The sequence below is a fragment of the Onychomys torridus genome, unplaced genomic scaffold (genome assembly GCF_903995425.1).
Source record: "Onychomys torridus unplaced genomic scaffold, mOncTor1.1, whole genome shotgun sequence".
NCBI classification, from domain to species: Eukaryota; Metazoa; Chordata; class Mammalia; order Rodentia; family Cricetidae; genus Onychomys; species Onychomys torridus.
This window is the reverse complement of record NW_023411260.1, coordinates 209,036-221,432: the sequence shown is the minus strand read 5'-3', so window position 1 is coordinate 221,432 and position 12,397 is coordinate 209,036. Positions and strand designations below refer to the sequence as shown.

The following is a 12,397-nucleotide window of genomic DNA, read 5'->3' as shown; positions in this document are numbered from 1 at the left end:
GGTTTTTGTGATTAGAATGCAATATTAAAAATGAGGGAAACTGCACTGAAACATCGTTAACTCCCAACGTGCACTACCTCGACAACAGCAGAACGCCTGCTTTCCCCAGAAGATGCCATGCCACCCACTCTGCAGTTCTTCTGTCGGCTTCATATGTAGCTTGTCGGCTGATGATAAAAACCAGTGGTAATCCTAGCTGTAGATGAATGGTGGAAACTTGCTGAGGATCTTCCACTACTTCCGTCTTCATTTAAAGAAAAAGGAAAAACATCCTCACTGTATGGCATTAACCAACATGACACACAAAACTGACTTTCACAAGTTATCCTCTGACTTTCACAAGCAAACCATGGCACACACATGTGTACACACACACACACACACACACACACACACAAAACATAAAAATGTATTTTAAAGATACATTTAAAAAACTTTAAATGTATAGAATATGTTCTACCACCAAATTAATCCCTAGGAAGTGAAGTAAATAAGAGTTTAATTCACCTGTCTTAGATCTCGATGCATAAACAAAAAGCAAAATACTTTCAGGGAAAAAAAAAACCACCATAAACATATATATCAGCCGGGCGGTGGTGGCACATGCCTTTAATCCCAGCACTTGGGAGGCAGAGGCAGGCAGATATCTGTGAGTTCAAGGCCAGCCTGGTCTCCAAAGCAAGGTCCAGGAAAGGCGCAAAGCTACACAGAGAAACCCTGTCTAAAAAAATACACACACACACACACACACACACACACACACACACACACACACTCTTTTACCATTTGTACCAAATGATTTTACTTTTTCCAAAATGTCCTTGGAGCCCAGCAGTGGTGGCACATGATTTTAATTCAGACTCTGGAGGCAGAGGCAAGTGAATCTCAAGTTTGGTCTACAGAGCAAGTTCCAGGATAGCCAGGGCTGTTACACAGAGAAACCCTGTCTGGAAAAGGGGTTGGGAGAAATATCCCAGGGTTTAGCCATTAGGATGATGACTTAACCATTTCCCAATCTGTGTTCACTGCTGGGAACCTTAAGGATAGGTGTGGATTTGGGATGAAGAGATGGCTTAGCAGTTAAAAGCACCTCCTGCTCTTGAGGAGAACCCAGGTTCTGTTTCCAGCATCCTTATAGGGCAGTTTACAATTGCCTCTAAGTCTACTCCAGGGAATGGGCACCTGCATTCATGTGCACATACCCACAAAACAGGCACACACATATACACATAATTAAAAATAATAAAAATAAATGTTTTAAGAATAGATCTGGGGAGCTGGGCAGTGGTGTGGTGGCATGTGCCTTTAATCCCAGCACTCAGGAGGCAGAGGCAGGCAGATCTCTATGAGTTCGAGGCCAGCCTGGTCTACAGAGTGAATTCCAGGACTGCCAGAGCCACCCAGAGAAACCTCGTCTTGAAAAAGCAAATAAAACAACAACAAATCCAAATACAAAAAGAAATAGGTCTGGGGTAACTTTGTATCTGGGAGAATCTCAATCTATTTGAAATTGAATACATATACAAATTTACAGTCAAGATTTGTAATTTAAGTTGATTAAAAGAACAAAAAGTTCAGACATAGTTGTGGCCAGGTGTGGTGCAGCATGCCTGCAATCCCAGAATTTTGGAGTTGAAGGACTGTACAACATCAAGATTATCCTGGCTCCTGGGCAAGTCCTATGCCAACCTGAGCTACATAGCCAGGTTCCATCTAAGACACACATATACACACCCTACAGGCTCTGAGGTCTCCTATATGCTCAAGCTATACACAGTATGGAACTCAGTTCACTTCCTGTTACCTATGGATCAACATGTAGAACTCTGAGCTCCTTCTCCAGCACCATGTCCGCCTGCACGCCACCATATCCTGCTATGATGATAATGGACTAAACCTCTGAAACTATAAGCTAGCCCCAACTAAATGTTCTTTTTTCAAAGAGTTGCCATGGTCATGGTATCTCTTCACAGAAATATACCACTAACACCCCCAGCCTCCATGGTCACGCTACACCAGTGGTTCTCAACCTGTGGGTTGCGACCCCATTAGAGGTAGAAATCTTTTCACAGGAGTTGCCGATGACCATAGGAAATACCAGATATTTACATTGTAATTCATAACAGTAGCAAAATTACAGTAATGAAGTGGTAACGAAAACAATTTAATGACCGGGGTGTCACCACAACATGAGGGAATTAGGAAAGGTTAAGTGGAGACCTCATGGTGTTAGTGGAGACCTCAAAGCCTGTCTCCACAGTGACACACTTCCTTCAACAAGGCCACACCTACTCCAGTAAAGCCATGCCTCCTAATAGTGCCATCCCTTTGGGGGCCATTTTCTTTCAAACCACCACAGTATATGTCTAGTCACTGCAATAGAAAGCCTAAGGCATGTACTATCTACACAAAAGTTTGAGTCTTACTTTCTACTTTTGCTTGCTTAAAATATAAATTTAATGTAAACAAACCAAGTTATTTCAGATCCTAAATGCCTAAGCCCAAACTACTTCCCAAAACCAAATGACTACTGCCCCTCAAAGGAGTGTAGTGTGACTGATGTGTAAACTAATACAGGAAGAACACTGTAGAACAGTAGTTCTTAACCTTCCTAATTCTGTGCTAATACAGTTCCCTCATGTTGTGGTGACACCCCGGTCATTAATTGTTTTCGTTACCACTTCATTACTGTAATTTTGCTACTGTTATGAATTACAATGTAAATATCTGGTATTTCCTATGGTCATCGGCAACTCCTGTGAAAAGATTTCTACCTCTAATGGGGTCGCAACCCACAGGTTGAGAACCACTGGTATAGCGTGACCATGGAGGCTGGGGGTGTTAATGGTATACCTCTTTAATCCCAATATTCCAGAGGCAGGCAGATTTCTGTGTGTTTCAGGCCAGCCTGATCTACAAAGTGAGTTCTAGGCAGCGAGAGTATAGGGCTACACACTATAAGACCTTGTCTCTATGAGCATGGCTGGGGCTACAGAATAAGAACAAACTACAAACCAATCCTTCAAATCAACTACTGATGGGCCCCACAGGTTAGAATCTGTACTAACCCCAGTACCTCCCTACCCCTGCCATGCCACTAAAAAGCATATTCCTGTTATACTCAATTTTGGCTTATGGTCTGTTTCCTATGAAAAGGCTTTGACCTTATTTAGTTTCATAACCTCAAGGCTAGTCATTAAGAACAAAAAACAACCTGAAATACTAATATGGCCAAATCCAAAGTCAGAAGTAACCACATCAGATCAGACCTCTAACATCTCCTTATCTCACAAAAGCTAAGACATTAGCCCTCACTCATTCCCCAGGAGTCTCCTGAGCATGGTCAGCTCCCTGTACGTACCTCATCCCTCCTCTGCAGAAAGATTGCTAGAGTCTTCCTAGCGCCTGCCAACCCTTCCAGAAACCCTGGGCCAAAACCCGGATTCTCATTCCAGCGCTCTAACTTCCGCTACCCTTGCATTCAGACCTTTCCTGGCTTCCTGCTGCCAGTCACTCTGACCTCTAGTCTCTGACCAAGATTCAGAAACTGCATCAGCTCCTTAGCAGTCCAGGGGAAATGAAAGGAATTAAACGAGATGCCTGTGCATCCTTTTGTGGGAGTTTTGAAAGAAACACCACTCCGAACTTCAGCAATTTAATATTCCTGTTGCAGAGCAGAGGCGTTTATACTCCACAGTTCCAGAAAGCACCACTCAGCTGTAAACTGTTTCAAGAGCACATTCTCAGAATATACAACATTAACCCTTGACTTTGTGTATGCCCTGCTTATAGGTGCAGCCATGCTTAACCTATTCCCAACTTACTATGCAGTCTTCAAAATCTGGGCTTTTTTTTTTTTTTTCCATTTCAAATTTAGTATTACACAATTCCTATCATAAAAGGAAATAAAATCAGAAATAAAATCCTGGGTATCTAGTTAAACATAGTTTTTAAAAACAAAAGAAAATTCATGAGTAGAAACTTCAAGACGTACATAGCAAGAAGAAAAACAAGATTTTTATTAAGTTTAGTATAAATTATAATTCTTCCCTACTGGTAGGTAGACAAAAACAAAACAAAAAACAAACAACAACAACAACAAAAAAAAAACCCCTGCATTTTCACCTGGTTGTGTTTTGCTATGTGTATGTGTATGTGGACCCAGGGTAGAACTAAGTCATCAGGGTTGGTACCTGGCACCTTTGCATGATGAGCCATTTCACTGACCCAAAATTCAGAGAATTCTTAGTACCCAACTGAAGATAAGAAAACAAGGCTGGAGAGATGGTGAAGAACTCTGGGGGTTAAACTACCCTCCCTTCTCCTGTTCTTCAAATAGGACATCAGAACAAATCCAAAGGGTGTTCTGCCCATGGATGCAAGAAATATCTGCCATTCTTTGTCAATGATCTATTAGCTACTTTCTTTAGATTTTTCAGGGTTGGGATTTAGCTCAGTGGTAGAGTGCTTGCCTAGCAAGTGCAAGGCCCTGGGTTCGGTCCTCAGCTCAAAAAACAAAACAAAACAAAACAAAAACAAACAGATTTTTTTTTTTCTTAAACTGAAAAAGTGGAAAGTGAGGCAAGAGGATCATGAGTTGGAAGCTGGCTTGGGCTATACAGCAAGTTCAAATCCAGCCTGGGCTATATAGTGAGACTTTGTCTCAACGATAGTAACAACCACAACAAACAAACAAACAAACAAAGCCAGAAAGTGATTTGCAAACAAGATCCAACTGAAGAAAAAGTTATTTAAAATAAAGAGCTAAAGGATTAAGCCAGCAAAAGTGTAGCTGGCTAGCTCTGAGTCCATTAAATATAAGCCTGGCTTTTTAAAAGGCTGGGATTATGACTACAGAGTGAACTAGAAATATATAGATTTTAAGAGTGCAGAAAGGAAAATATTAACAAAAATTAGAAAGGCCAGGGAAACTGTGTTGAAAATTAATATATGAAGTTAATTTTTCCATCTTACAAAGCAAAAGCAAATACCTCCTTCTACCTAAAATGAAAACATCGGAGTTTTAAAAATGTACTCTTTAATTTCTTAGTGTTTTCATAACTTAACACTTGAGACAGTATTTCCTAAAGAGTACTTGATAAGAGTGAAATGTTCATGAGAAGAATAATCCCTTTTGATGCTTATCAGTTTCTTCTTCTGTTAAGTCCATGTAAGATTTAAATACAGTGCTTCTCACTACAAGATGACACTCTTGTTTGTCCACAGAGCTACCCACACTTCATCTGCATAGGGTGCAGAGAGAATGGGAGTGAGATCATCTACTACTCATTTTCTCACTGATGAGACAGGGTAACTTGCATTTTTTAATTTACACTTTGTGGTACTATTCAGATTATTTGTAAAACACATGAACCATTTTTTTAAAGATGTATCATATGAGAAAATCTACTGAAGGTTTTCCATATACTCAAAAAAAAAAAGCCTTTAACATTTCAGAGAAAGTGATGATCACCATCATCAAATGTGTCTCTACAACTCTTGAAGGCTAATGCTAACCAAAGTGAGACACAATAGGCTAAAGGTTGCAACAGCTACCAACTTTTTAAAGAATGATTAAAACATTCACGAAAGAGAACTTGTCTTAACCATGACTGGTCTCTGCACTCACCAAGTATCTGCACTCATTATAACTATCACACAGCATTATCACTCATTATATTTAGGCATTTTGATGTCACAAATCAAAACATAAAAATACTATTTTAAAAATGATCAATGTTCTATGATTAACAAGAAATTACTCTCAAATGCTATGAAATGAAAGTGATGTGTCCAAAAAAGAGAGATTAGGATATAGTCATCAATGTGAACACTTATCTGTGAATCAAAACTTACTAAATGTCATGGGTGAAGATCTGTTATAGTAAAATGAAAACACATACCAACAGAGGTGCTTTCATTGTCTTCACAAAGACGTGAATATTTAGTGTAGTCAACGGTTGCTCCATTAGTGTTCTTCTGCAGCGCTCGGTCAAGTCCAGGGCCAGTTTACAATGAAAAAAGTAGAGATGTGCACGCTGTATGTTCTCAGAGCTGCAAATTGAAAACCAGGAAAATGAAACTCAATGTGCGATCCTCTTAAAAAGACCTACTAACAGATTTCTTTGCTTAACTCTCATGCATTAAATCACTGATTTAATAAAAACCTAAGAGTAAACTTTAAAAATAAAATCGACTTGGATAAAATAAGGTAGAAAATATTTAAGAAAATTAACCTTGATATCTGAACAAGCTCTTCACACCCTTTTATACACTAACATCTAGATTAGGTTATAGGCTGCCATGAAAGACTCACAGGTGAGATTACTTTCAAGTATCGCTGTCTTCCTAGAGCTATGCCAAATGAAGCTTTGTAATACAAGTTTCCTAAGTTTCGTTTAAAACCAAAGCTGGTTTGAACAAACTTTAGCTACACTGTGTCTTAAGACAGAAACCATCTGATAGCTGTGGGGGTCTGTGAATTTGATCTGATAAATTACAAAACTGGGCAAATGCAGTTTATAATTTGAGTTTTGGCATTACTTCAATATGAAAACTTAAACTTACAGTGAAGATTAAATTTTGCCAAAATTAAAACATTTTAAAAATCTCTACATAGTGCTAATGGAGTTTTGCAAAATACTACAATACTTTATTTTTTAAAATAGCGTGTCTAACTGAGTATTCACTAGTTTCTAATTTAATTACAATGTGATTCCTAATAGAGTCAGTGATAAGTGAAACAATCATAAACATTTACTTAATAACTATTGTTAAAGCTCTATGCTATTTCAAAAACAGTGCCCAGAGACCCCTGAGCTGAAATGGACCTGAATGCCTCATCTTTGAGGATTAGCTTTCATGGTACCAGAAGGCACCACATAAGCTTTCAAAAGAGGGAGGCAACCAACAATCCTCCCCAGCTATGATGCCTATGAATAACATCAACAACCAGCATAGCTGTATAACCCTAAAAGTGACACACATACCTTGGCAATAACCCAGAGCTCTCTGATGGACTTAAGACCCACTCAACGAGGGGGAGACCACACCTGGTTCTAGAAACCTAGCTACCTTCAGGTAAATACAGTCCTTATCCTTCCTCAAGGAAACTTCTCTTTGCAAAAGACAGACTGTGACAGAAAACCACAACTAGGGCAAATGCAGAGTTGTGGAGCCCAGTCCCACTCTACAAGACCTCCTGCACTTGAGGCTCAAGGACTACTGTGGAAGAAGGACAGAAAGACTGTTAGAGCGAGAGGATCAGGGAGTCTGCTGTGAGGCTGTGTCTGCTCGTAACATCAGAATCTGCACCCGTGAAGTCTCACCAATGTCACTGCCTAAACGTGAGCCAAACAAGGACAACACCAATGAGCTTGCTAAACTAGATGAAGAAAAGCCCATGAGGCCTCAACCCTACACAGAGAACTACAGCCAACTGAGGAAAGCTGGGAGAGGGAGAGGAGGCCCTCCCCAGGGGAGAGCATGCCAACTGGTTGTCCAGTGCCAAATGGGCAGCCCTGAAAACACACAAACAAGTAACATTACATGGACTCAACAGATTATATTTAGGAATATATATGCATACACAAGTACCTATTTGCATGCAATAACAGTGGGGAAAAAAGAGACCATCAATTTGAAGCAGAGCAGGAAAAAGTATATGAGTTTAGACGGAGGACAAGGAAGGGAGAAATGTTGTAATTAAATTTAATCTCAAAAATGAACCAAAAAAAAAAAAAGGCTCTATGTTAAACAGTAAAGACCAATAAGACTACTGGAATCATTTAAGGGCTTAAGCAAAACGGGATGTATGAGGGGAACAACTATAATATATAAGATGTACAAAGAAATATTTCATTCTGCCTCAAGTTGGGAAGGAGAAGAAAGGGAAAGAGAGGGAAGACCACAGAGCTTACAAAGAAGGGGAGACATAAAGTCTTTGCAGGAAGGTAGGATAAATGTGCATTTCAAAGGAGAGCAACCACTCTGTAGCTAAGGCTCTGAGAAAGTGCATAGCTTCCCGAGGGTTGACTGCTCCGCTTGCTACCCACTGCTGAAAGCAAAGTGCTGAGCACAGGATACCCTGGTTAGGGCTGTACTTCTTATCAAAGGCTCCAAAGTAAAATAAAGGCATTCAGCTACTTTAATCAGGGATCCTTAGTTTGCTACTCACAGACCCCCAAAGAGGGGGAGTTTACTAGAAGTTTAGAAGAGCATGTCACAGAAAACCAGAGAAGTTCAATAACGGACTGAAAACAGTGTTGAGAATCCACCATGGAGAACTGAACAGTGGGAAAGCAAAGGCTTCCCTTGAGCACCAACTCTCAATTCCCAGCCCAACTCTGTGAGGACATCAGTTTGTCCTGTAATTAACCTGACACCTACAGAGGTGTAAGAGCACTTCTTACATGTATGATGTCCTGAGAGGTCAACGGGGGTCGAGGGGCACATGGGAAGCTCTAGCACAATCACAAGAGGTCATGGCATTTTTGCCTTGCTTTGAATTAATTTTCTTGGAGAGAACTTTGAAACTACATTTGGTTGCTCAATTTCATTGGTTACTTCTTGTGATCTTTAGTGCTAAAAGAAGAAACTTTCCTCTTGATTGACCCTCCCCACAAAAAGCATTGAAAGTGAGTGGGCTTCTATCTAGAACTGGACATTACAAAGAAAATTAAAACATTCTGTTCAAAAACTGCTTTAAGTATACTTAGGATTATTGTCAAAAGACTCTCTGGAGCCTAATTCTGAAACCATCATGTGGCCATTACAGGTCTATTCCTAAGATGCCTCCTGTCACCAGTGTGACACTCTAGCATACGGCTTATCCACTGTCTTTTTTTTTTAAATATAATTTTATTTATTTTTATTTTATGTGCATTGGTCTTTTGCCTGCATGTTTGTCTGTGTGAGGGTGTTGGATTCTGGAGTTACAGACAGTTGTGAGCTGCCATGTAGGTGCTGAGAATTGAACCTGGGTCCTCTGGCAGAGCAGTCAGTGCTCTTAACCACTGAGCCATCTCTCCAGACCTTTATCCACTGTCTTTATTCACCCCAAATTATCAGTCTCTATGTACTATCATAGAGTAGTTTACATCAGAGTAATAAAGGCATCCCAGGTTTCTTTATATATTTACAATGTATGTAATTCCTTCAGAGAAACCCAAGCCATGACAGTGATGAACAGCAACATGAAATGTGTCCACAACAGAAAATCAAACCATTGACCTGGGCTTCTCATACATACCCGATATTTTCTAAAAGGGCAATTTCTGTGGTTAAGGCAAACTGATACGAGGTCCCATACACAAAAGCGGCTTCCATGACTGCTCTGTGCTCTGAAGAGGAGAAAGGGAGACAGAGTTAGTATGTGACTCCATGTAAACTTTTACTCTGAATCTTATCCTAACCCTTCTATTATCTATTAAATTTAAGGAAAAACACAAAGGAAAGATGGTTCAGTAGATAAGAAAGTTCACTACTCTTCCAGAGGACCTGAGTCCATATCCCAGGACCCATGTGGGGCAGCTTGTAACTCCAGCCAGCTCTGAGGGAAGCAACACCCCCTCTAGCCTCTCCAGGCAGCCACATGCGTGGCATACCCTCACACAGACATATACATGTAAATAAAAATAAATCTTAAAGAAATTTAAAATATATCTTATTCAAATTTATAAAGGTACTGAGCCCACAGAAAATGAATTATTCTTGAATCTCTCTGTAATACACAACTGTGTGATTGTTTCTTCTTCTTAGTAGGAAGTATGTATGAATTCACAAGTTCCATGTTCTATTTTATATATTTATAGGTACATTATTTTTTACCAATTTTAAGAGATAATTCAACAAGGCACATTAAGAAAAGAAAAACCATTCTCCTACTTTCTATTCCGTCTCCAGTACTCAAGGCAGAACACTTCTAATTCATCCATTACTTCTTATCTGGAAATCTGTAAATGTCCTTCTTATTCCCTTATTTCCTGATACCTAATATCAACACGTACATGCAGATACACAAATGTAAATGGCAGATAAAGGTACTACTCTATTTGTGGGTGCCCCACGGTGTAAGATAATGAACTACATCTCTTTTACATACTTCACACTCCCTTAGCCCTTCTGGTATAGATCTAGTTTTTATTACATCTTGTTCAGTGTTACATTCTGACTCCGGAGTATTAGTTATAGATGAGCCACAGGGAGCAGAGTGACGGATTACTTCTCCTTTGTGTGAACACATTTGTTTTTACTGCAGTTGTACCTGTTTCTTTACATTTTTTCCTTTAGATGTCTTTCTTTTTAAACTCCTCCACATCACTCTCCCCTTGTCAAGTCTTCAAATGTATCAGGTACGTTATCTAGCCTGTCATCCTGGAGATGCTTGTTGGAGCACACTGGCCCATCAGTGCCTTGCATTCTGGTGGACCAAACTCCTGAAGTCAACTGTCACCTGCTGTTCCTCTGACATGGCCACCAGGCAAAGGAGGATCCCCAGGACTAGCTGAATCAGTGAGCTCCAGATTCAGGTAGACCAGCGGTTCTCAACCTTCCTCATGCTGTGACCCTTTAATACAGTTCCTCATGTTGTGCTGACCCCCAACATAAAATTATTTTTGTCGCTATTTCAGAGAGGTGATTTTGCTACTATTATGAATTATAATGTAAATATCTGATATTTTCAATGGTCTCAGGCATCCAAAAAGGGTTGCAATCCACAGGTTGAGAACCCTGAGTTAGAAGCTGTCTCAAACTATAAGGAAGAGAAAAATTGAAGACACACAAAACCTCTGGCCTCCATGGATAAGCATGCACAGAGGGTGGGGGCTGGATAGTCCATATGTTCCAAGCTGTATCTGTCTATCAGCTCCCCTAAACTGATGCCATACTCTGTCTCTTTTTTCCTATTCTCTGTACTCCCATGGCAGAACTACATCTCCCCCTTTCACTAGATCCCACCCACCTCTCGCCCACTTGGTGCTCTTGCTGCAGCCGCTCCCCTGCGTGATGCATTCCCTCCACTCCCCTGTGTGAGGCATTCCCTCTTTACAACCAGCACTTTGTCAATACACAAAAAGTTCCTTTACAAATTCTTCTCTGCCTCGCATATTCTTCCGGACAATACCCAGGTTTCCCCTTTCCCTTACAGCGAAACTCCTCTTATGGATCTCTGCATTCATCTCCAATTTCTCTCCTATTCTCTCACGCTTGATTGCTATCAATCTGCAGAAACAGCATTGGGCAAGGTCATCAGGAATCACCGTGTTGCTGAGCATTATGGCCAACTAGCAGTTCTTAATTCACTACACTTAACACAACAATTCCTGTGTTCCTTAAAATCGCTTCTTCAGCAATGCCCCATTCCACATTACTCATTCCAGTGGTGAGGACTGAGCCCAGGGGCTCAGAAAAGCTAGCAAACCTTCCACTGACTCTAGCCCAACCCCCATCTTCAGGGTTCAAGTAGAAATGCCCCCCTAAGAGGAGGGAACTGGCTATAACTTGAATGTTTGGAGTGTCCTGGTTTCTTGATTACTGAGAAGACATCCCCCACCCCAAGTGAAATGGCTCACAGAAGTAAATCATTTTGGGCATTGGAGGCTCCCGTCCACTTATGTCACTAAGACATACATAGCTCTTATCTGAACAGAAGGATGAGGTCTGCATGCCCAGCAGACCAATATATTTCACTTCTTTCATAGCTGGCTCCTTTATTTCAGACATCAGAACATTAATAGTTAGCATACCCACTGAGTTGGAAAGGCATGCTCTATTCTTAACCTAGACCTAAAATAAAAAGCTCCTTTTCCATAGGCCCCAGTGCCCAGAAGTAGATCTTGAGAAACAGTATGCCGTGATGTTTCCCAAGCATGCCTGGTAAGAATCACCTGCTGCTTCAACTTCCAGAAATGGAGACCGAGTTCAGGGGTCTTTCATTCTGTGAACAAAGCCTTCTTTCAGCTAAAAATGGGAGGATGCTCCATTCTATTTATAGTCCCGGCTCCTCTCCACCAATATTAGAGTCATCATTTTTGTACCAAGAACATGGCTGATTGAAAGCATGTATCCCTGTGGTGATAGTGTGTTCCCCAAAAATATTGTGCAACCTAATAAACTTACCTGGGGTCAGAGAACAGAACAGCCACTAGATATAGAGGCCAGTAAATGGTATGTACACCTTTAGTCCTATCACTTGGCAGGCAGAGATCCATCTTGCATCTCTGTGAGTTCAAAGCCACACTGGAAACAGCCAGGCATGGTGGACTCACGCCTTTAATCCCAGGAAGTGATGGCAGGAAGCAGAAAGGTATATAAGGCATGAAAAGCAGGAAATAGAGCTGGTTAAGCTTTTAGGTTTTTGAGCAACAGTTCAGCTGAGACCCATTTGGATGAGGAC

At 40.6% G+C, this 12,397-nt stretch overlaps 1 protein-coding gene across 3 annotated transcripts in view; it reads right to left on the bottom strand.

The window, feature by feature from the left end:
• The window catches only part of Txndc16 (thioredoxin domain containing 16), a 77,724-nt gene that overhangs the window by 38,752 nt on the left and 26,575 nt on the right, over nt 1-12,397 (bottom strand). For all 3 annotated transcript variants that reach the window (XM_036175760.1, XM_036175761.1, XM_036175762.1), the window contains 3 exons: nt 9,251-9,341; nt 5,904-6,054; nt 78-244 (listed from right to left, as the gene is read on the bottom strand). In XM_036175760.1, the coding sequence (XP_036031653.1) occupies nt 78-244; nt 5,904-6,054; nt 9,251-9,341 (409 nt within the window). The remainder of the gene's footprint in view (nt 1-77; nt 245-5,903; nt 6,055-9,250; nt 9,342-12,397) is intronic.